Consider the following 21,988-nt stretch of genomic DNA (forward strand, 5'->3'; position numbering starts at 1 on the left):
CCTCATTTTATTACAGCAGCAAAAAAAGTACACACTGTTGGTTACAAGCTGACTACAACTCAGGTAGTGAAATGTGAGAGAATAAACCCCCAACAAAAGTTGGCAAACAGCCCGCACTGAATGTCCAGTAGCAGATAATAGCATTGAGCCATGATGGAAATTCCTGTCTGTGACAAATTACTGATGTCATTATCTCTGCAAGAGCCGGACTATATGAGCCGGACCCTCACTATACAAAGCACAAAACCTGTAAAGCCTATCTACAACATGAAGGTAACTCTACAGGCTAGAAATACAAACTGAACGACTTTATAGAGGAAATAGAAAAATGGTACATAAAAATTATGTTTTCAGATGTGTCCAGCTGTTGCTCGGTCCTGTCTATTGGTTCTGCTTATGGTTCTGCCTTATAGCTGGTAAGTGCTTAGTGCTTAATTGAAACTACATTCTAAACAAATAAATTCATATCTTTTTTTTGTGTATTTATTTCTATGCAAGGTGTGAACAGCCAGTAAACTGCAAGTGGGGACCTTACGAGGTCTGGTCAGAATGTGACGGCTGTACCAAAACACAGGTTTAAGCGATATCTAAATCGATACTGATGTATAGCTATCATAACTGAATGTTTACTCCCATGTGGGGTTTTTTCTCACTCAGGTTCAAATACGTCACATAGAGACATTTCCTCAGTTCGGTGGGAGTTCTTGTACAGGGGACGCCATCCAGAGACAAATCTGCATTCCAAAGAAAAGCTGTCCTTTACAGGCCGGATGTGAAAACAGGTTTCGTTGTACATCTGGTATATATCATCATCATGACATTGAATTGAAAAACAACGGTTATCATGTGACTATAAAATTATAAAAATGTCCATTTTGTCAGCTCAAAGAGTTTTAAACAGTCTTTTGTAGGTCAATGCATCAGTAAATCTCTGGTGTGCAATGGGGATCATGACTGTGAGGATGGTTTAGATGAACAGAGATGCAGTGGCTCTATAGTGTGCAATGAGCAAAAGTTGCCGCCCAACTCTGACCTCACAGGAAAAGGGTAGAAAAAATTATCTAAAGCTATTTTAAAATAGTCACATTTAAGCAAAACGAAAATGTCTGTCATAATTTACTCACCCTCATGATGATGGGTTATTTGGCTTTCAAGGTTTGACGTGTTGACTGGTGAGCTGAAAGCTAGGGTCATCAACACCCGTAGCTTCGGTGGCCTGTGCAGAAAAGTGTTCAGTGGAGACCACAGCGATTTCTACAGGCTTCCACGGAGTCTACTGAGATATACCTTTCAGGTAAATACAAGATTTTAGGCCCATGCCTATATTAAATAACAGCTATAATATTATTTTGTTTGGCCAAACTAACAATGTCTAGCACTATCTAGCATAATCTATCTAACCCTTCCTTTCAGGTCAGTGTTGAAAATGATTTCAGTGATGAGTATTATGACAGCTCCTGGTCGTACATGAGGCACCAAGAGGATAAAAAGAAAATTAGGGGAGGCCACGACCATAAAACCTTTCATGATGAACTCAAGCAGGATAAGGTAAGGTACAAGTCTGTGTCTTTCAGATGAAAACAATACACCAAATCATAAGAAAAATTGCAGAAATGTTATGAAAAATAGATAATATTACATCTGAAAATCTGTACGTTCTGTTTTAAAGGCATATCACCTGCTGATCATTAAGAATGATGTAGAGGTGGCTCAGTTCCAGAACAATGCTCCTCAGTATCTGCCTCTATCTGAAGATTTCTGGAAGGATCTTTCATCCCTGCCAAGCACATACGACCCTGCAATCTACCGATCAATTCTACAGCGCTATGGTACACACTACATGGAAGAAGGAACACTAGGTGGCCAGTATCTGGCCTTGCTGGAGTTGGATGCAAATTTAATGAAGGAGATGAGTATGTATCAACGTCCTTATTCACGTTAACATGTAAGGTAACACTTTCTTTTGCTTAAGGGGATAGTTTGCCCAAAATCATTATTTATTCTCCCTCGTCTCACCCTCAAAAATGGCTGTTGTCCTTCTGAAACCTTGTATCTCCACATTTCATTATTATAATTTTTTGCCATAATTCATTCTTATTAGGCACCCTTTATGTTTGTCACTGGCTTTAGCAAATATCTAACCAATAAAAAGGCATAAAAAATTGCTTGTCAACTTTGATAACACAGTATTTAATCGTTTGAAACGTACAGTGTTTTTTCCATTTCCTGAAAAAGAGTGAATTTGGCCATCTGAGGTTTTGGAAACACAGCGATGGTATATGTTTTCTACTGGGCACACAAAAGAAGATATTTTGAGAAACGTGTCAGTGATTTTGTGTCCAAATAGAAATCAAAGTTGTTTGGTTTCCAACGTCTTCAAAAGATCTTCCTTTGGGTTCTCCTCAAGACAGAAAGTCATACAGATTTAGAATGATATGAAATATGAGTAAATGATGAAAGCTTTTACATTTTAGGATCAACACTCTCTATAAGGTTATTTTATTTTAATACAGGTAGAACAGATATTAATTTCCACCAGTGTATAACACGCGTGAAGCGACGCCTCTTCTACAAGAAGAGAACAACCAAGTGTGTGAAACTGATGGAAACAATTCAGAATTTCAAAGGTTTGTCCAAATTATAAGCACTAAATGACACTAAATGTACATTTTATACGATTTGCTTTACAATGTTGCTTCATATCTTTCTAATTGTTTTACAGAAAACAGCAATCATCAGATGGCACTAAAAACAGACATTATCGGAGGACATACTGCATACATTGCTGGTCTTAGTCACGTAGATTTGGAGAATCCTGAAAAAAACAAGCAGATGTATTCCAAATGGGCAGGTTCAGTGAAGGAATTCCCTAAAGTGACAAAACAGAAGGTATGTGAATAGTTTAATATCCAGGAACATCTACTGATGTTTAGCTTGAATGCACTTTTAAATGTAAAATACTGTACAGTTTTATCTGGAAAATCATTTGACAATTTATTTTAAAACAAATATGAATTACAATATTTACAATATGGTAACATATTGTAAACCTAGTTGCGACCACTTTATGAACTGGTGAAGGAAGTGCCATGTGCTGGCTTGAAGAAACTTCAACTGAAAAGGGCACTAGAAGCCTATCTGGAGGAGCAGAGTCCATGCCACTGCAGACCGTGTCACAACAACGGCATGCCTGTGCTCACTGAAGGCCAGTGCACCTGTGTGTGTAAGCCGGGCACCAGTGGAAATGCCTGTCAGAACGGCCATGTAATTGGGGAACAACCAGGTATGAGATCCACAGCTAATTTCATTATGTTGAGCATATAAACAGTTACTTGACTACGTTGACTTAATGTGCACATCATTTTGTGCTAAAAGGGATAGTTCACTCAAAAATAAAAATGATTTTATCATTTTCTCACCGTCATGTCATTACATGACTTTTTCCTTTCTTACACATACGATATTTTGAAAATCGCTGGTAATCAAACATTCGTTCCCATTGACTTTATATTTACATTTTACATGTATGCATTTGGCAGACCCTTTTGTCCAAAGCGACTTGCATTGCATACTATACTTGTGTTTTATTTGTTGCATCCATTGCATAGACACAAAACCCCATTTCTCAAAATATATTATTTTGTGTTCCACAGAAGAATTCAAATGAAGATTTTGAATGACATAAGTATGAATGAATTATGATAGTAGTTTTATTTTTAAGTAAATGGGTAATGGTTTTTATAGGAGTGGTTGAAGGTGGCTGGAGTTGCTGGTCTGCTTGGAGTAGCTGCTCTCAGGGTCAGAGGTCGAGGACTCGTTTGTGTAATAATCCTGCTCCAAGAAATGGAGGCAGACATTGCATGGGGGAGAGCACAGAGCACAAAGGCTGTGAAAACCCTGATCTACAATATCTAAAGTAAGGATAAACAATTTCTGCATTTTTTCATTTTAAAAATTAGACCTAACGAAATGTCATGCTTTATATTCTAGAATGATGGAGCCCCACTGCTTTGATTCATCTGTGACACCAGTGAAGTCATGTACAACTCCACCTCCTTTGAAAAATGGATTTGTTTTGGTTAGTATCTGCCTAGTTATGGTATTCACACTGTGATGTGACTAATGGGACTAACCCTTAAAAATGTCACAAAATGTCACCACCTAAAAACATACCTTTTAGGTAGACATACTACACTTTAAAGGGATATTATGAGAAAAAAAAATTTGTCCATACAATATAAGTCAATGGTGTTGTTTGGTTACCAACATTCTTTAAAATAGTGTGTGTTCTGCAGGAGAAAATAAGTGATACAGAAAAAGTATGATGAAAAGCATTTAATGATGAAAATAATTTAATTTGGGAATGACTATCCTTAAACTCATCTGTGTTCAGGATCCTAAAGACATTTATCCGGTGGGCTCTAAGATTGAGTACACTTGTACAGATGGATATGATCATCTTGGGGATCCGATCGCAGAGTGTACAGAAAACCTATCCTGGAAAATGTTTTCAATGGAGTGCAAAAGTAATTAACGAAACTGTATTTAACATTTGCTGAAGAAAATCTAAGTGATGTCTCCCTGCAACAGTAGAGGTTACATACTTACAATAGGTCATTTTGCATATCTATTCTTCTGTATGTTTATTCAGAATCTGCCTGTGACCCTCCACCCGTTCTGAGTAATGTCATTGTCACACCCTCAAAACAAACGTTTCTGATTGGGGAGAGTGTATCCCTGTCATGCCCACCTGGAATGCAGCGAGAAGGGGAAGCTGAAGTTCTGTGCCGCCTTGGCCTCCGCTGGTATCCTTCACCTGAGAGTATCAGATGCAGACCAGGTAAAGAATAAATTCTTGTATTACACAACATCAATCGGGCACTTGGTTTGGAAACATTTCTTATTTGTTTTGTTGTTGCTTTTTATTTCCCATAAGTGCCCACTGTGCCCACCCAATCGAGTCTAATCTGCAAACCATGGGAAAAACCTGGAATGGTTCAGTGTGTTTGCAAAATGCCATATGAATGCAAGTAAGTTGAATAGTTCAGATGCTGGATATATAAATAATAAGCCCAATTGTTTTGTAATTGTCAAATTACTATATTATGTCCACCAGAGCATCCTTCCAAGTTTGTGCCTCTATACGTCCTGGTAGGGTACACAGAATGAGTGTCTGCCATCTTGGCGCTTTGGAGTGTCTGGGACAAAAGGTCTCTCTGCTACCAGACAGCACATGCAGTTGGCCAGAAACCACATTCGCATCCTGTCAGGACTGCAATGAATGGGAAACATGTGACGGTATGCCTCTTTAAAACATTGATAGTTCTTTTAAACTATGATAATACATGATCTTTATTTTCTTAAACTCTATGTGTCTCCAGGCCTAAAATGTAAATGTAAAGATCCAGAGGATTGTGTTGATGACTCCACCCACCTGTGTGTCTCTCTAATGGGCGGGGTTGCCGAGATGATCTCAGAGTGTGAGGCGGGAGCTTGGAGGTGCAGAGGGAAACAGATCACTGTCTTTAACATTGGACACTGTCAGACATAAAATCTTTTCATCATTAGTGCTATATGATGGGTTTATTGTAAGCAATACATGTACGTGTTGTAATACAATATGTACTATAATGATGTCATATTCTTAGCATTTTCTATTAAAATATTGAGATTTAAATAATATTTATAGTGGTTCTTACATTGTGATAACTTTAACTTTTATAGCTGATACTATATTGTACTACAGCTAAAGTGTCACTAAACAAACAGCAGTGTGTTGATAGCATTGCTTTTTGGGGAAATAAACTGGTTTTGTTATTTTGGCATAACAATTATTTTATTAAAAATAAATACAGCTAACCCTTAAGAAAGTAAATTTAAATACAAGGACACGTGATAGTCTGATACTTTTTTATTGTGCTTTTCTACAGTAATAAAACATTAGTATATAAAGAATAAAACAACTGTATAGCATGCTGTGAGTGATTAAAAACAATATTAAGTTATCTATATAAATCATTTAGCATTCTGTTAGCATTTTGATTTTATTAAATTGTCCAAAAGGTTTAACAGTTAAGAACTCGGGCAAGGACCTTCATTTAGAATCTCAAATTCCATCTTGTTGCACTTCATAGCAGCCATGAAACATAAATTCATGCTGCGTGTGCTCTGTGTCCTCAGGAGTTTCAGGCAGTAGACATGTTTTCCATCCCTTGAGCAATCTTTCGGAAGTTTGCACTCACACGTATTTGACACTAAGAAAAAAGACGAAGATAAAATGTGCCACATGTTACTTCGATAATAAAAATGCTTAAACTAAATGTATACTCATTAATTCTCACATAAAGACATAGTTTATTCAGAATAAAATCTATACCTGAACAAGTCTCCCACTCGTAACAGGTGTCTGCTCCACAGGACTTCTGAACTGAGCTCTTCTCAGCAACACTGGCCCTGAATTTGGTCCATTCCAGGATGAGTGCGTCAGTTTTGCACGGCCCATTATTTATAAAGTATAATGGCTCTCCATGACAACGGCCAGCGTGAAAAACACAGGAGGACATCATAATGGCAACTTCTTTCGAAGCGTCAAAAATGCACAAGTCTGCCCTGTAATTTCTGAAGTACATTCACAAAAGGAACACAATGTGTTAAGATTCCCAACAGACTGCAAAATAACTACATGCAAATAACAATGATTAACCAAAATTTGATGCTACAAACATGAATTTGAAAGTGTCCAAACAGATATAGCTATATTTATACCCGCAGTATTCTTTGGACATGCAGATACATGAAGTGCCATCATGAATCTCTCCAGGCTTACAGTTTCTGTCTGGCACAAAAGGCTTATCTGTGCAAATCAAAAACATATATTTTTCACTTACTCATGTTTACATCAAGTACAAATGGCTAAATGTTACTTCTACAAAAGTATAATTTGCAAAAGGCCGTACAAATAGAAGAAGCTCTCAAAAATTAAAATAATTGATTTGGTGATGGTACCAATCTTGCAGTGTATGTCCTCTGTAAGGCTTGGTTCCCAGGTAAGACTGTTTCCACAAGTGTAATACTGTGGACCCGAAGGACTCATACCACTCTCTGAACATGAGAGCATAAAAACACTGCCCACTTTATACTCTGGATGGTCTGGGGTCAGATCCATGCCACCAGGCACTGTGGGTTTCGGGCAAACGTATTCTTGAATCACAGAAAAGGTGAAAATGTCAATGAAAAACATCAGGTTTAGTTCATGCACAATGTCTTTTTATAATATAATTCTATGACTTACTAATGCACCTTCCATTTGGTTTCTCCCAGGAACCATCTTGGAGACAATGAATAAGCTGGTATCCATCCAACTTAAAACCAGTGAAGCAAACAAACTCCTCATGATCTCCATAATCGTATACGCGTTTGTTAATCTGAAAATAGAGAGAGGAATATAAAAGGACAATTCTATGCAAATGTCAACCTTGAAAGGTTTTCACCAAATACCCATGTGAAGTCTCTCAAAGTTTTTTTTAAGTATCATGTATTATTATATTTTTAAATTAAGTATTTTGTGAACAGTAGAGAAGGAAACTCTTGTGTCTCCTCACCCTCAGGAGGCTGTTGGCAGGTGCTTTGGGTTTTGGACACCCAGAGACTCCAGGGGGCAACTTGCTCTCGCTGTCGCCTTCATTCACAAATTCATCATCATTCATACACACATCTTGCCTGTGATAGAAAACACATATAACCAGCATACATATGCCAAAGCACATATATAAAAGTGTAAAGCTAGGGCAGGCCCTTACTTTTGGAAAATAGAGATGGTACACTCCTCCACCTGTTTTTCAGAGCCTTGGCAGGGTTTTCCTCCTCGCTGAGGTTCAGGGTTGGTACAGGTACGTGTACGATGTCTCTTTAAGGTGGCGTCACAGAGACTCCAGGGAGTCCAGCATGTCCATCTGCCATCAACTGCCTCTGAGGAGTAAAGAGACAGGGAATGTATAGAAATACACCAAAACAAAACACAATGTCACTCCATGCCATCTAATCAATGCCGATTGTTGACCTTTGACCACTCCTGACAAATGGCAGATTTCTGTCTATATTTCAATATTTGGAGGTTCAACAGTGACTGGATACCAGTATACTGGGGTACAATTATAGGTCACCACCGTAATGATGACATAAATATGCATGTGAACCTTTTTTGTAGTCCAGGGCTCGTTTCTCGCAGTTTGCTCCGTAGGTCCCGGTCTGGCAAATGCAAATGCACTCTGTACCAGAGAGAGCTGGCCGTGCATTGTTAGGGCAGGGGTCACACTTGCAGGAGTCAAATTCAGTCACATACTCCTTCAGTGCCCTATGAAGATGCAATCTCTTTGTCTTAGCACAAGGTATGCCGCGCACCAGATTCAATAAAGGCAACAGCTGGTCAAGATATAAACAAATCATTATTAAATTATATTTAACACATTTTAAATAATGGGGTATTAAATACCCTTACAGTGAAAGGGGCCTTAGATGATATAAAGACCCAAAAACAACAATTCTGTCATCATTTACTCACCTTCTTGTCATTTCAAACCTTTACGACTTTCTTTCTTCCACAGAAAACAAAAAAAGCATATTTTAAAGAAAGCTGCGAACAGCACTGGCAAAACAAATGCAAGTGAATGGGGCCCAGTTATCAACATTCTTCAAAATATCTTCTTTTGTGTTCTGAGGAAGAACGTCATACAGGTATTAAAATGTCAACAGATTTATTTGGGGTGAACTATCACTATCACAAGCATTAAAAAAATTCAGGTCGCACACATCTTTGCTCATCCTCCTAACCTCAAAATCTATAATACGTGGATTGTCTATTATAGACTCAATCCAGTCCTTGTAAGCAGTGCTGCTTGGTGATACATTTTCCTTTTCCCATATCAGCTTTTCTGCATACTCAATTTTACCTCCATGCACTGATGTAAAAGTCTTTTCTGACGCTTTTACAATTGACCCTGGAAAGGATGAAAAAAAGGTAAAAGGAAGCTTAACATAAATCTTTATCTTTATCACTTCCTTTTATTTTCAGAGTAATTTGATATCAATTGACAAAATTGTATGTATGACAGTTGTTACCTTTATATTCTTGTTTTCCAGTCTGTGTCACACAGGTGGAACTGCTTGATTCTCTATTATAAAAAAAGGTATAGAGGGTGTTATCCTGACTCAAGCACATGCCTGTTTTTTCTTCTGTCAGTCCTGGAGGTTGCAATAGACAAAAGCTTAGTACAACTGCTGAATGTTTAATAATTGTAAAGATATCAAGTTTTGTGCTCCTTTTGAGCATAAACCTTTATTTTCTTTAAAAACAATGTTTTCTCACCATACGTTTTAAGTACTTCTCGATTGTATTGGAAAAGGAGGTCGTAACTCCCCCCTAATGTCCCAGAGCTTAAATAATGTGTCCCAAATGTTTGAAAGATCTGTCTGTAAAGGGCATAGTTGTATTCTAATGGCAGATCGCTTAGTCTCTGAAGGAAATTATCCGACAAATACAGGTCAGAGGATTTTGTTTTGAATGTTGATGCGGCAACAACTTTATGTACCCTGTAAAACTCTGAGTCCTGCATACAATTAAAGAAATAAACACATACATAAATATATCAATAAGTGTACTGTGTCCAGGGTCTATAAGCATACAACATAATTTTAAGTATTAAATGGTTCCTTGCCTTCTCTTGAGATGCTTTGAATGCCGTATTGAAAGAAGTACTGTAAGAATTCATTGAACCATAAAAACCAAAAAAACTAACTGGGATAATGGCATGAGCAAACAATGTCTGTTGCAATATATTAGCTCGAGCCTTTGGTTGTTCAGTCAATGTGATTTTTTCAGCTTTAATGACACTTTCTTTAATGTCCTCAATAGTTTCAACCTAGAATTGAATCAAACAATATTATAAACAAAAATCTTTATTCATGTAAAACATTGCACATTTTGTAGTTTGTAGAATTGTGTTTCATTCTTTGCCCAACCTTAATGTCAAACTTCTCAACGTTGGCAGGGACCCGATTCAATTTCCTGTTGGCTCTTTGTCTTTGTATTGTGCAATGCTCTCCCATAAATGTGCTATCAAGAACAGCACCCCTCATCGTCTCTGCCATGGCATCAAACCTAATCAAAATAAACTCTTGTGTTCATTTTTGTATTGTAATATACACGTATTATGTTCTTAATATGGTGCTTACCCATGACCAATCAGATTGGATCCAGGAATGGGTTCAAATCTGTCATTTGCACACACTGTCTTGATTTCCCCACAATCCCTCTCATCAGAGTTGTCACCACAGTCGTTCTGCTTGTTACACTTCAAAGTAGATTTTATACATCTTCCTTTTGGTTGCATGGTAAGAAACACAGTAGACCATGTATTAAAAAAATCAATACACTCAATGTGCTGAACATCATAGCATGTCTCTTTCAATTTCCGAGAGTTTGTGAAGGTATTTACCACTGTCGCAAGCGAATTGGTCTTTACAATTTACAGGCTCTATCCTGCATTTTTTAGACGAGTGACAAGGTCTATCCTCCGCCAGAGATTCACTACAGTCCACCCCTCCAAACTGAGCTGGTGTCAAAAGAGACCTAGTTCTGAACTAAATCACAAAATTAATACACTATGGCAATAAATCAAAAGTACTCATTTGTGTATTTTACTCACCATTTTTTCGACACACGGTGAGCACTCAGACCAGAGTCCAAATGCAGTCAGTTGGCAGTTTATTGGACAAGTCTCAACATTGCATTCTCTGATCTCTTGTGTCCGACACAGCTGAAGACAATGACTTTCCGCAGCCCTGCAACAGCAAATGTACAGGTCACCAGTGAATCTCAAGGGGATGTATGATGTTAAAGGGGTGGTGCAAGGGTGCGTCATGCATACTGACTTTTTTACAATGTTAAACCTGCCGTTCTCATGCTTAACAATGTTCAACTTGTCAAAAAAACAAGTTGCACGTATGACGTTGTTTTTGTGCTCGGTAAACTACCCCAGCATTCGTACAGGTTTCGGAATGTTTTTTCGAACATGAAAAATCGTTTCGTAACAACTTTTCTGCAGCATGCCCATACATCAACCATGGAGAGCGGGAGAAGGAGCATGCGCACAAGTCACTTCAGCGAAGTTCAGCTGTGTTGTTTGTCCACTGCATTTGGGTGATGAATGTTATATAAACGGTGGATTTGGAGATCGTTTGAAATTAATAGATTTTCGCGCTAAAAGATTCTGAACTGCACCACACGAACTGCACGCGGTAAGTGAAACTGATGTCCCTCCCCCTACACGCGTCGCATGTTCTCTGAAATAATCTGTATCTGTCTTTTATAAATGTGATCAAACTAAAGACTCTAAGGATATTTTAAGGGTGCGATACTATTCTGTAAGTACTCAACATTAACATGAGATATACAGAAACTGTTTGAGTTATGGCCGCTTTAATTAAGGTTACCTTGTGCGTTGTTGGGTTCCAGAGTTACAGGTTTTGGTGCAGTAGGTCCACGGACTCCATGCGTAGTGGTCACAGAAACACCCCATGATGGCGGTGATTGAAGCGAGGGTGTAGAGTAGGACTAGAGGAATGCTAGTACGATCCATGGAAGATAGACTGTCTGAACTGAATAGCTTAAAGTAAAGTAGAATGAACAACTCGATTGTTTTTTATACACTGATATCATGATTTTTTATATTTATATATGATACATACAGTTTGCACGTATGGATGTTTAAGGTATTTTAATTTGTTGTAACTTAATACATTAATTTAGTGATCTTTTTTATAAAAATAATGATTTTTCCTGAAAAATTTGTCTAGTTATGTTTTTCTGATCTTTCACATTCGTAATCTCGAGTTTTTCCAACCTGAAAATAAATATGAGTTACAACAAAGACATTACCTTTTTCTACTTGTTTCCATTGAAACTCACTACACTTTTCCTTCCAATTATACTGAACATCTGATTTTTAATAAACAATGTCAATTACAACAATGGAATATTGGGTCCCACCCAAAAAATCTGCTAAATACACACATTTAAGAAATACCACAGAAATTATACTCACATGTGAATATCAAGCCCTTCCAAAAGCATGAATACACAATCACGCCTGATCACTTGTAGTCTTTGTGTGTGCAATATCAGTACACATTTAAATGCAGAAGAAATGTCAGTTGCTCTCAACAAAAGCTGGGTGAATTCCTTTCTAGTTCTCGTTCTCTTCCACAATTTGTCCATCCCCTTAACTTCCAGTAAATCCAACAGCTGGAAGTCTTTAAAATGACAACCAGACCTCCCTTGATAACAGATCGCTGGAATGTAGAAGGGGTTATACAGAGAACGTTTTATCACCAGAGACTTTTTGCCTCTCTCCATTGCAAAATAAGTGTTAAAATTCTATATTTTTATGTACCCTACTTTATTTCTGTCTTTTTAATGGTCTTGATTTTAGGCAATGCAAAACTAAATGATTATGCAATGAACAAAACAATATTGTAAACAAATATCTTTATTATCATCAAAAATTATGTACAGCTTGATATGAGCTATAACTCAATGGGTATATTTTGGACAGCTTTCTGAAAACTCTCCCATAATGTGATATTATTCGTTCAAACATGATGTAATGAATATATAAACAGAAAAACAATATTTAAAATAATGTTTTATTTATCATTATTTGTATTATTTACATGAATTCATCTTATTGTGTTACATATGTTTCAAGCTTAGCATAACACAGAAATGGCTTTAGTGCAGATAGCTCATATGCCCTTAAAAACTAATATAACTGTTTTACAACTTTTTCTTTGTATGGAAGACTAAATTAAAAGCATTGCACAGTGAATAAATGCGTGTAAGAGAATATGATATAATCCTCCTACTCTATTAGTATAAAATAAAAAAGATAGGAGATAGATATTAGTATTTGTGCATGTAAAGATTTCATTCAGTTCGATTTCTATACAATCATATGGTTGCACAACAAATGACTCTGAAAAGAAAACAAAAGAAAACTCTGATTGTACTAACAATGGGCCGTAAGTGGAGTTTTGAATCAATGGGATGCAAGCAGTTTTAAAACTGTCCATTAGCAGAACTAATGCCAAGAGCTATGAAAGTGACAAGCACTAACAATGATCAGGAAATAATACTTGAGAGTATTGAGGATTCAGCCAGACACGAGGCAACAAAGCCCAGAAAACCGTCCCTTCCTTTGCCTCACCAGCGGGTAAGGAGTTAAATTAAGCAGGCTGCTGTCATCTATACAAATAAAAGGGCACCAACAAAAAATTAAATAAGCAAGAACAGTTAAAAAGTCCCTTAAACGCAAAAAGAAAATGTTTTTCTTTTTTAGACTCACCTTGATTTTTCAGTGGTAAAGGCATTGTCTCCCTGAGTTTGCTTAGTAGGTTCCTCATTTCTCGCATATCACTGAAAAAATGTCATCACATCAACCTCATCACATCAATAAAACACATCAACCTATAGCTTTCCCAATCCATAGAGCTCTCTCTTTTCTTTACCTCTCTATGTTTTCAATGTCTGTATACACAAGCCAGGATTCCTGTGGAAAGTCCACGGGGGATGACGATCGATCTTCCAGCATCGGTACATCAGAGCTTTCGTCCACCCTGCAGTCCGTGTTAGGCTCGGGACACATGTCATTTCCTATGTGAAAAACAGAGTTAATTATAATTAAGGAGACGGTGTCATAATATCACCCTTAAAACATCCAATTCACACAGGAGAGCCGTCGTTTTATATTTCTCATCTTGCTTTGTAAAATACCCTGCCACCCACAGTGACAGACGTTTCTTGCATGCAGTATTTTGGCTTTATGTACTCAGGTCTGTTTATTTGAAGAATTTGCTGCCCTCTGCTGGCTGTCATTGACACAACACCTTTCCTATGAAGCTGCAGCACACCCAACAGACACAAAGACTTGAGCATCTCTGTAATGTACATCTCCAGGCAGCATTGAAGCTGGATGAATAATCTGCATATTTCCGGGTGGATTTCACCATCCTCTGGCCTACAATGAGATGAGAACAAAATAAATTCCGTTTTTTAATTAACCACCACGTCACAACAGCCTCTCATCATCCACTAAAACAATTTTCTTACCCAGAGATTGCGATGAGGTTGTGATAGGCGGACTGGGCTACTGCGCATCCTTTGATGCGAGTCTTGTGCATCTGCGCCCTTAAAGCAGGACAGTCGATTGTATTCTCTCCAATGGAGATGACCTGCTCTCGATGGAGGGCCACAAGAGAGTTGAACTCCTGGACAGTCTGAAAACGAGACAAATCTTCCCCAGTTTACCCCTCGGTCTATTTTTGGAAGACGCACGTGTGTGTGTGTGTGTGTGTGTGTGTACGCGCGCGTATATCGGTCATTGTCTAGATGCCAACACTTGGGACTGCAAGGGGTGTAAGACAATTGTTGCATAAGATTAAATAATACACATATAAACGCAAATTATAAATACAAGATTTGAAAAATGTCAGACATCTATTTCAATATTACGGACGCTGCGTTTTTCAGAAAGTAGCTATGTTTTGTATATGTAGTGTGTTGCTTCATGTTGTTGGCAACGCAAAGATCACGGTCTCGAATCTCAAGCACACACATAATTAAAATGTCTATCTTTAATGCACTGAACAAATGCGTCTTCAAAATGGATAAATGTCACTTCACACCTGTGAACTAAGTGAAAGACGCCAGCGTGCCACTAAAATTGCATTAATCCACAAATACCATCCGCATTCGACTACAGCACCTGTCATGGCAAAAATACAGGTGAAAGTTTAAGGTGACAACATTCATAACGCGGCCGCTCCACTGAACACATACCGATCTACAGTCATCCATCGCCCGCTGAGCTCTCCGCGCGCTCTCGGTGCTCTCCCGACGCTCCGGATCCCGCAGCGCGGACTTGCCGACGTGAAAAATGTTGGCTGCGGATCTGGGGCGGTTCTTTCGCCCGTTCGGTGCAGAACACATGCATACGCGACCACCGGTAAAACCACCTAGCAGGTTAAACCTCTACAGTCCGTTAGGGAGGGCGAGGTCGATCCTTGAATGCGGATCGTTTTTCAGCCGTCGTAGATTAGAGCGATGAGAGCGAGCGTCCGCGACGCTTCCACTGCATCTCCACGACAGCCGAGTAACCTTCACCCCTTGTTGCGGTGCGGGCCAAGCGCCGCAGGAGCCACGCAGCTGATTCTTTCGTGAAAAAAATTACAAATGCCCAGGAATACAAAATATATACACAAGCACATTCATTAATTTGTAATGGGCATCTAAACAATTAATCTCTGCTTAAATATTTATTGTTTGTAATATTTTTAATAGGATTTAATTTAAGCACCAGTCTTTAAGATTTCTGTAATTTGGTCTCAATAGACACATCAGCAAAAGCTGTGTTAAAGAAGACAATAAAACGATTGATACAAATATTTTTGTAGCAGATATCATTCAATAAATAGCAACAGGTCTTATCTGGTATCCTAACTAATATGGTATAGCAAGCAATGTCAACTCATTAAAGTGTCAGATTAAGCATGATGCCAAAAGTATTGCTTTTTTTATCTACAGCATTAAAACACTGTTTAAAAGTCAAAAGTAATATTAGATAAAAGCTCAAATGCTATAGATTGCACAGACCCTGTAAGACCTCCACCACAACACTGGCATAATGCTGTTTCATATTTGAAGCTACATTGCACTAAAAGAATGAGGCACTTGATGAGATGTCCACTATGAACAACATTCATCGTCCAGCAAAGTGAAATCCAGCCCTCAGAGCATCAGAGAAGGAAGAAGTAACAGAGTGCACAGAAGATGATCAACGCCAGCACCCAGTGCAAAGAGTAAATGGAGATGATCATAAAGTCAACATCAAATGGCCAGCCCCAAGTGTCACTCAAAACATTCAGTCCAAATGCTCTGTGAGGGAACTGCCAGCGACTAGCACGACCCCCATGTCTCTGAAACCCTAAAATAACAATAGATTTATTTCCAAATGCAACATGTTTTCTACGTTTTAGGAGAGGTTAAGATATGTTTTTCACAAATGTACAAACCCCAAAAAATGCGAAAACGCTTTGGACAGTTGGGCAGGGGCCATTTGGAATAGTTGGTCTTTTGGAAGGTCTCATGTCTTGACCAATACACCTTTGGGAAGCAAGCCTTGGTAGTTAGATTGAGCTCTGAAATGACAAGTTGATCAGGTAAATGAAAGCGTATTGGGAGAAGATATTCATTTTCGTTTACAAAGAATAGAATATGTATTGATATGGAATATATATGCGGTTTGTTCCACTCACCTTTCTGAAACAGCACTTGAGATATGAGGGTTCTGCAGAGGGGGCAGGGTGTGTTGCTTGGCCGATTTTTAGCCAGTGTTCTCAAACAAGGCTCACAGAACACGTGACTGCAAGGATGGCACTTGTAGGGGTTGAAATACACTTCTAAACACACAGCACATGTGTATCCCTCCTTCTCCTCCTCATCACTGCTGGTAATGTCTCCCTTTAGAGCATGAAGTAACAAAACGTACAAATAATTCTTGATGATTTAGAAATCAACTGGAGTGAAAACAGAATTTAAAACACCTCCAATAAAATGACATCTGCTGCAGGAGCCATGTGCTACTGTGGATGGCTTATTAAGAGCCTCAGGATTTTACAGCTGCCCATGATGTGGATTTATGCCTGCCTGATCCACGGATCTATTTTTGGCTTCACGCCCGGACTTCTAATATCCCACATTCATTTCTTGTCTGCCACCTCATACATTAAACAAACTAGATAGCAGGGGGTTCTCCAATCAGAATAGAGAATATCTTTTAAATTCCTATTCTCTCCAGCAAAGAATAAAAACAAAATGAACAGACTAGTAATTTGAGGAAAAGTAGTGCACTTGTATTAAAAGAAAATTAGTGTAATTGTATAACAGAAATACATTTAATATCAATATTTATTCAGGCAATCTCACCAGATCTCTTGCCTGCTGTTGCTTTTGAATCCAGTGCGCTTTCTTTCTCTGCTTCCTTCTCAAGCTTTTCAGGCGATTCTTCTCTCTCTTGGAGAGCTTTGGTTGTGGGATGGGAAACACATTTCTTGACGCCTCCTCTATCTCTACAGGTCTAACATCTTCTGGATCCCCTTCTGTGTCTGGAGAGGCTCTTCTCTGGGAAGCAGAATCCACATGATGTTCCTCTAAGATTTCCAGATAATTAGATAGCTGTGTTGGGTGTATTGATTCAGAGAGTAAAATCCCCTCTGTGCCCACTTCAACAGTTCTGACTATGTGTGGGTCTTCACTGGACGAAATTTCAAGTTCAGTTTGATCAACAGTGGTGACTGCAGGAAGCACAGCACAAGAGGAGCTGAAGGTTGATGAAGAGGGTGTGGTGTCTAACAAACTGGACTGCATTTGTGTACTCTGTAGTTCAGTCACTGAATCTATTGTCTGTGGGGAAGACGCTACCCTATCCACCCTTCTCTCAGTAGGACCTCTTGATCTAACTGGTCTGGTCAAGAGAACATGAGGTTTAAAATCCTGATCAACACGACTCTTACTAAGATGCACGGCTATATCGTGTCCACAGGTGCATATGGAGCAATTCATAAAATTGAAACCTCCCAAGCGAGCTCCACAGTACTGGCAGTTTATTTTCCCCACTGTCCAATGCACCTGTGGAGAATGTACTGTAAATTTTAAGTGGCATAGATCCTTAAATGTCAATGATGCAGATACATTCAAATGCAGGTATATTGCAATAATAAATGCATTTGTCTAACATTAGCATATTGATAATCAAGATATAAAAACACAAAACCTGATTAATTCTTGCCAGAATCCAGTCTGGCAACGTGTCAACATTCAAATGCCACACGCTGCACATGGCTGCAGCCTCCCCAGATGTCACTATCTGTAGTCATACAAAAAACAAATGTCATAGGATTAGAGTTGTATTAAATGCGCATGCAAATACAACCCCTTTACTGATTTAAAATATACATTATGAAACCACCGAGAACAAATATCTAAATAAATCTATTAAGATAATCTATTATCTATGTTATCCAAAAAAGCATTTTAGAAACTAGTGTTAGGATGCAGAGTCTCCACTTTATGCGGAAGCAATGAACACATTCGTCTGTCTTTAAAAAACATCAGCATTCACCCACCTTAAGAAGGCCTGTCGAGTCTATGAGACACCTGCGGCATTTTTTACAGCGGAGGTTTGTTGGATCTTCCGGTGTTTCTGATAAATTCTTTTCTTTAGCCTGTTAGAAATGTTAGTACGCCATTAATTTTACTTTCCCTTTGTATTCGTACACAAATCCGTAGATGAAATAGTACCACATATTACCTGTATATATTATTATATTGGTTATTTTGACTGTTATTTACATGACTTTTGTTGCCAAAAATGTATCACTTAATACTTTTCTACACACGGGTCTTACCTTAAAAATGGTAAATTCACAGATTACCATCACAAACAATATAAAAATATCTGTGATAATATTGTATACAATTTATTTCCAAAAAACTTGACTCGTGATGTTAACATTGCAGGAAATAATTTGCACCGGTTAGTTTCTTTCTTTGCTAGCAATATTGCAAATATCCAAATACTTCCCCGTTTGACGTATCAGTTAAATGCTTAAATACATGCACATTCGAAAGTATGTCCTACCGTGAAGGAAGCAGCCACTTCCATCGTGGCGACTTTAGATACTTGTCTGTTTAGCTAAACGGCTAAAAACAACAGATTAATTGCTACTACTATAGGTTCATCCGCCATCTACTACGGGGGCAGCCGAGGGACAAAAACCTTACGTTTCAGGTCACTGTGCGTTTACGCATAAATCGCTCGATCGTTCTTACATTAAACTCTCACATACCACATACAAATCATGCAGTGAGCATAGAAAACCATTTCTAAATATTATTCTCGTTTGTAATGCGCTTGAGAGATTTTGGTTTAAGAAAAGTACGTGGTCGAGATGTAATGTCTCAGCAGCAGAAGGGCTTCAGTAGGTGGCAGCATCAATGCGTTTTCTGCGTGGAGTCGCTGCTGCGGGGCTGAGCCAGTTCATATCGTAAAGAAAAGTTTCATATTTAAAGAAATGTTCACTTAAGCAGACCCTCCCCTGAAACATTCAGGGGATTTGAACCGTTTTTGGAAAGTTGTACTTGTTCTGACGCTTGTTTAAATGTTAGTTGAGATTTTATAATTCCACCCTGTTACAGTACACGTTGGAAATGATGAGACGCGTTCCTGGTGAAAACACTAGAAAAAAGTCTGCATATTCTGTGCAAAGCCCACCTGCGTAGGTAACTGACGTCTCTGCTGATATAAATGGACCCGCCTCGTCGTCACAAATCCTCAGTAACAATGTTGATGGTGGGAATCATCGTATTCAAATGTATCAGCTCCGCTGAATGGAGTAATGATGCTTACTGAGGCTCCTCTCAAGGTTTTTGTGAATTTTACGCTTTACCGCGACATGGAAGAAACTAACGAAACATTTACCTTATTTCTAAACGACAGTGGCATAGATCACCAAATCGTTAATGTTACTTTACCTGTAAAGGTTCCTCTAAGTTATCAGATCTCAACATCTGTGCTGATCTGTGCGCTCATTCTGTGCTCCATATTTGGAAACGCGTGCGTTGTAGCGGCTATTGCTTTGGAGAGATCGCTCCAAAATGTGGCAAACTACCTGATCGGATCACTTGCGGTCACGGACCTGATGGTGTCGGTGCTAGTGTTGCCAATGGCGGCTCTTTACCAAGTTTTAGACAAGTGGACACTTGGACAGGTAACTTGTGATATTTTCATTTCATTAGACATTTTGTGCTGCACATCCTCCATTCTGCACCTGTGCGCTATAGCTTTGGATAGATACTGGGCTATCACCGACCCAATAGACTACATGAAGAAAAGGACATTAAAACGCGCGGCTCTCCTCATCACCGTTACCTGGCTGGTCGGCTTTTCCATATCGATTCCACCCATGTTGATCATGAAATCACAGCCTAAGAGTAAAGCTGAAGATATGGCGAATCCTGAAGCATGTATGATCAGCTATGACCCATGGTATACTATTTATTCTACCTTTTGCGCGTTTTACATACCTCTGATTCTCATGCTGGTCTTATATGGACGTATATTTAAAGCGGCAAGATTTCGCATTCGCAAAACAGTGCGAAAAACAGAAAAAAAGAGGGTGAAATGTTTGACAGTGTCACCTGCGCTTTTTAAAAGAGCAAACGGGGAGCTGGGGAAAAACTGGAAAAGCGCGGTCGAACCCAAGCCGCCTGCGTGCATAAACGGCGCAGTCAAACACGCGGAGGACGGCGAGTCTCTGGAGATCATTGAGGTGCACAGCAATTCAAAAAACAACCTTCCTCTACCCAATACTCCTAACTCTGTCCCTCTGTTTGAAAACAAACATGAAAAGAACACCGAGGCGAAGAGAAAACTCGCCATGGCACGGGAGCGCAAGACAGTAAAGACTCTGGGCATTATAATGGGCACTTTTATTCTGTGCTGGCTGCCATTCTTCATCAAAGCGCTGGTGATGCCTTTTTGTCCATCCTGTGATATGCCTTTGTGGCTCATAGACGTCATTAATTGGCTTGGCTATTCAAACTCCCTATTGAATCCCATCATTTACGCATACTTCAACAAAGACTTTCAGAGTGCGTTCAAGAAAATCATTAAATGCCATTTTTGCAGGCCATGAACGTGCGATTGGTTTGGCTTTTTTAACCGTATAAGTGTCATTTGTAACATGCATTTAACCAGAAAAATAATAATGTTGTTTCGATATGTTTTCACAGGAATGGAAACTTCTTTAGAAACTTCTTCCTCTTATTTTATCAGATGTATGTACCATTGATTTTGTCATATCAGGTTTACATAATGTGTACAGAAAACATGTCTTGTGTCATAAATGGATGTGTTAAATAAAAAGGTTCCACAAACAATTTTCTCAGTGTCCGCCTTCTTGTTTAGACATGTTACATTATTTAATAGTAAATAAAAATGGAGGTCAAATGGGAATGTGATGTAATGCAATATGTGCAATTTAAAGTTGCCACAAATAGAGATTTCTTCAGCTGCATGGTATTGACTTATTGGATGGAGGCATATTCATATCTTAGTATTGCGTTTAATATAAACAGAGATTTCAGCTATTTTTAAGATGATATTCAACAACATTTAACATTTTAAGGATTTCAAATAGCCCATCAAAGTAGCCTGTGGGATTCCAGTTTTATTCAAGTGCAAATTGATGCATACCGTAAATGTGTTATTTGAATGTTCGCATAAATACGCCAGCTTCTCTTATTCATTCATAAGAGCCAGGTATATATATTTGTAAATGTGTGACTTTAAATGTGTCTCTTTATACTGTTCCTCTCAAGCACTCTAAAAGCCATTCCTTTTGCACTTTAATTCCGGAGGAATACACTGAAACCCCCGTTTTAACAATGGATACAAAAAAGAAATGAAGACGGTTTTCAGAGCATGAAGATCCTCTTTTTTGTTATGTTTTCGAGACGGAAATCTCTTTATATATGTATTACAAATACCTAGGCTTTGACATAGCAAAGAATGTACTAATGATTAATTGAAAACCTGATATACCATTGTTGATTTATAATGTAGTATTTTGATTAAGTTATTGAATACTGAAGAACATCATTAGAAAAGTCTCTAGATGAAGTCAAATCTAGATGAATTAGGATATAAGTTGTGACATTTTTTTAAAGTATGTTATGTTATTTTACTTTTACTAACAATATGCACTCTAGTGTATTGTCTTTTATTTTAGTCATCTCATTTATAGAAGAATAATCATGCGAATCCTACGTGATGCATTTATATTCAAAATCTTCAGTGTTTTATTGAAGCAACCA

The 21,988-nt window shown here is 38.4% G+C and overlaps 5 protein-coding genes across 7 annotated transcripts; 2 read left to right on the forward strand and 3 right to left on the reverse strand.

Moving 5' to 3' along the window:
- Positions 1 to 219: 219 nt before the first annotated feature.
- LOC306911496 (complement component C7-like) lies at positions 220 to 5,903 on the forward strand. Of its 3 annotated transcripts, none has more exons than XM_079486905.1 (18): positions 220 to 273; positions 355 to 416; positions 499 to 574; positions 658 to 799; positions 912 to 1,047; positions 1,156 to 1,294; positions 1,414 to 1,548; positions 1,670 to 1,913; positions 2,514 to 2,627; positions 2,723 to 2,889; positions 3,055 to 3,283; positions 3,745 to 3,916; positions 3,991 to 4,078; positions 4,394 to 4,526; positions 4,652 to 4,840; positions 4,937 to 5,030; positions 5,117 to 5,298; positions 5,382 to 5,903. In XM_079486905.1, exons 1-18 carry the CDS (start codon positions 268 to 270, stop codon positions 5,549 to 5,551), a joined length of 2,478 nt encoding a protein of 825 aa, XP_079343031.1. In that variant the 5' UTR covers positions 220 to 267; the 3' UTR covers positions 5,552 to 5,903. The 3 variants fall into 3 exon arrangements, with proteins under 3 accessions (XP_079343031.1, XP_079343033.1, XP_079343032.1); XM_079486907.1 differs by having other exon boundaries at positions 5,156 to 5,298; XM_079486906.1 differs by having other exon boundaries at positions 229 to 273; positions 499 to 538.
- c6.2 (complement component 6, duplicate 2) lies at positions 5,897 to 12,263 on the reverse strand. The gene is made up of 18 exons (XM_079486904.1): positions 12,102 to 12,263; positions 11,491 to 11,663; positions 10,704 to 10,839; positions 10,494 to 10,638; positions 10,231 to 10,375; positions 10,018 to 10,156; positions 9,714 to 9,917; positions 9,365 to 9,605; positions 9,118 to 9,240; positions 8,830 to 8,996; positions 8,196 to 8,421; positions 7,800 to 7,968; positions 7,602 to 7,719; positions 7,292 to 7,424; positions 7,006 to 7,200; positions 6,766 to 6,853; positions 6,377 to 6,618; positions 5,897 to 6,254 (listed from the first exon to the last, which is right to left on the reverse strand). Exons 2-18 carry the CDS (start codon positions 11,634 to 11,636, stop codon positions 6,073 to 6,075), a joined length of 2,799 nt encoding a protein of 932 aa, XP_079343030.1. The 5' UTR covers positions 11,637 to 11,663; positions 12,102 to 12,263; the 3' UTR covers positions 5,897 to 6,072.
- A 268-nt stretch (positions 12,264 to 12,531) lies between these two features.
- Positions 12,532 to 15,230, reverse strand: rgs7bpb (regulator of G protein signaling 7 binding protein b). The gene is made up of 6 exons (XM_079486949.1): positions 14,894 to 15,230; positions 14,165 to 14,331; positions 13,942 to 14,072; positions 13,564 to 13,708; positions 13,401 to 13,471; positions 12,532 to 13,300 (listed from the first exon to the last, which is right to left on the reverse strand). The coding sequence occupies exons 1-6, from the start codon at positions 15,041 to 15,043 to the stop codon at positions 13,209 to 13,211; spliced, it is 756 nt and encodes a 251-aa protein (XP_079343075.1). The 5' UTR covers positions 15,044 to 15,230; the 3' UTR covers positions 12,532 to 13,208.
- Positions 15,231 to 15,255: 25 nt separating this feature from the next.
- rnf180b (ring finger protein 180b) lies at positions 15,256 to 18,877 on the reverse strand. Its single transcript, XM_079486948.1, has 7 exons — positions 18,753 to 18,877; positions 18,238 to 18,336; positions 17,886 to 17,978; positions 17,039 to 17,740; positions 16,369 to 16,573; positions 16,126 to 16,251; positions 15,256 to 16,037 (listed from the first exon to the last, which is right to left on the reverse strand). Exons 1-7 carry the CDS (start codon positions 18,774 to 18,776, stop codon positions 15,850 to 15,852), a joined length of 1,437 nt encoding a protein of 478 aa, XP_079343074.1. The 5' UTR covers positions 18,777 to 18,877; the 3' UTR covers positions 15,256 to 15,849.
- Positions 18,878 to 19,551: 674 nt separating this feature from the next.
- Positions 19,552 to 20,808, forward strand: htr1ab (5-hydroxytryptamine (serotonin) receptor 1A b; the record flags this gene model as incomplete). Its single annotated transcript, XM_079485894.1, has 1 exon — positions 19,552 to 20,808. The coding sequence occupies exon 1, from the start codon at positions 19,567 to 19,569 to the stop codon at positions 20,806 to 20,808; it is 1,242 nt and encodes a 413-aa protein (XP_079342020.1). The 5' UTR covers positions 19,552 to 19,566.
- Between the last annotated feature and the right edge of the window lie 1,180 nt (positions 20,809 to 21,988).

Source organism: Barbatula barbatula (genome assembly GCF_947034865.1).
Source record: "Barbatula barbatula genome assembly, chromosome: 22".
Lineage (NCBI taxonomy): Eukaryota > Metazoa > Chordata > Actinopteri > Cypriniformes > Nemacheilidae > Barbatula > Barbatula barbatula.

What these genes read in the sequence shown, in the direction of transcription:
- LOC306911496 (XM_079486905.1), top strand. An exon ending in ATGAACTCAAGCAGGATAAG is followed by an intron (nt 1,549 to 1,669) that starts GTAAGGTACAAG and finishes TCTGTTTTAAAG; the next exon opens with GCATATCACCTGCTGATCAT. An exon ending in TGTAATTGGGGAACAACCAG is followed by an intron (nt 3,284 to 3,744) that starts GTATGAGATCCA and finishes TGGTTTTTATAG; the next exon opens with GAGTGGTTGAAGGTGGCTGG.
- c6.2 (XM_079486904.1), bottom strand. Translation starts at nt 11,636, where the DNA reads ATGGATCGTACTAGCATTCCTCTAGTCCTACTCTACACCCTCGCTTCA. An exon ending in TGGAAAACAAGAATATAAAG is followed by an intron (nt 8,997 to 9,117) that starts GTAACAACTGTC and finishes CATCCTTTCCAG; the next exon opens with GGTCAATTGTAAAAGCGTCA. An exon ending in AGCCCTGGACTACAAAAAAG is followed by an intron (nt 7,969 to 8,195) that starts GTTCACATGCAT and finishes TTTACTCCTCAG; the next exon opens with AGGCAGTTGATGGCAGATGG.
- rgs7bpb (XM_079486949.1), bottom strand. Translation starts at nt 15,043, where the DNA reads ATGTGTTCTGCACCGAACGGGCGAAAGAACCGCCCCAGATCCGCAGCC. An exon ending in GCTGCAGCTTCATAGGAAAG is followed by an intron (nt 13,709 to 13,941) that starts GTGTTGTGTCAA and finishes TTTTTCACATAG; the next exon opens with GAAATGACATGTGTCCCGAG. An exon ending in GACATTGAAAACATAGAGAG is followed by an intron (nt 13,472 to 13,563) that starts GTAAAGAAAAGA and finishes ACATTTTTTCAG; the next exon opens with TGATATGCGAGAAATGAGGA.
- rnf180b (XM_079486948.1), bottom strand. Translation starts at nt 18,776, where the DNA reads ATGGAAGTGGCTGCTTCCTTCACG. An exon ending in AAGTGGCTGCTTCCTTCACG is followed by an intron (nt 18,337 to 18,752) that starts GTAGGACATACT and finishes CATTTCTAACAG; the next exon opens with GCTAAAGAAAAGAATTTATC. An exon ending in TTCTGGCAAGAATTAATCAG is followed by an intron (nt 17,741 to 17,885) that starts GTTTTGTGTTTT and finishes CATTCTCCACAG; the next exon opens with GTGCATTGGACAGTGGGGAA.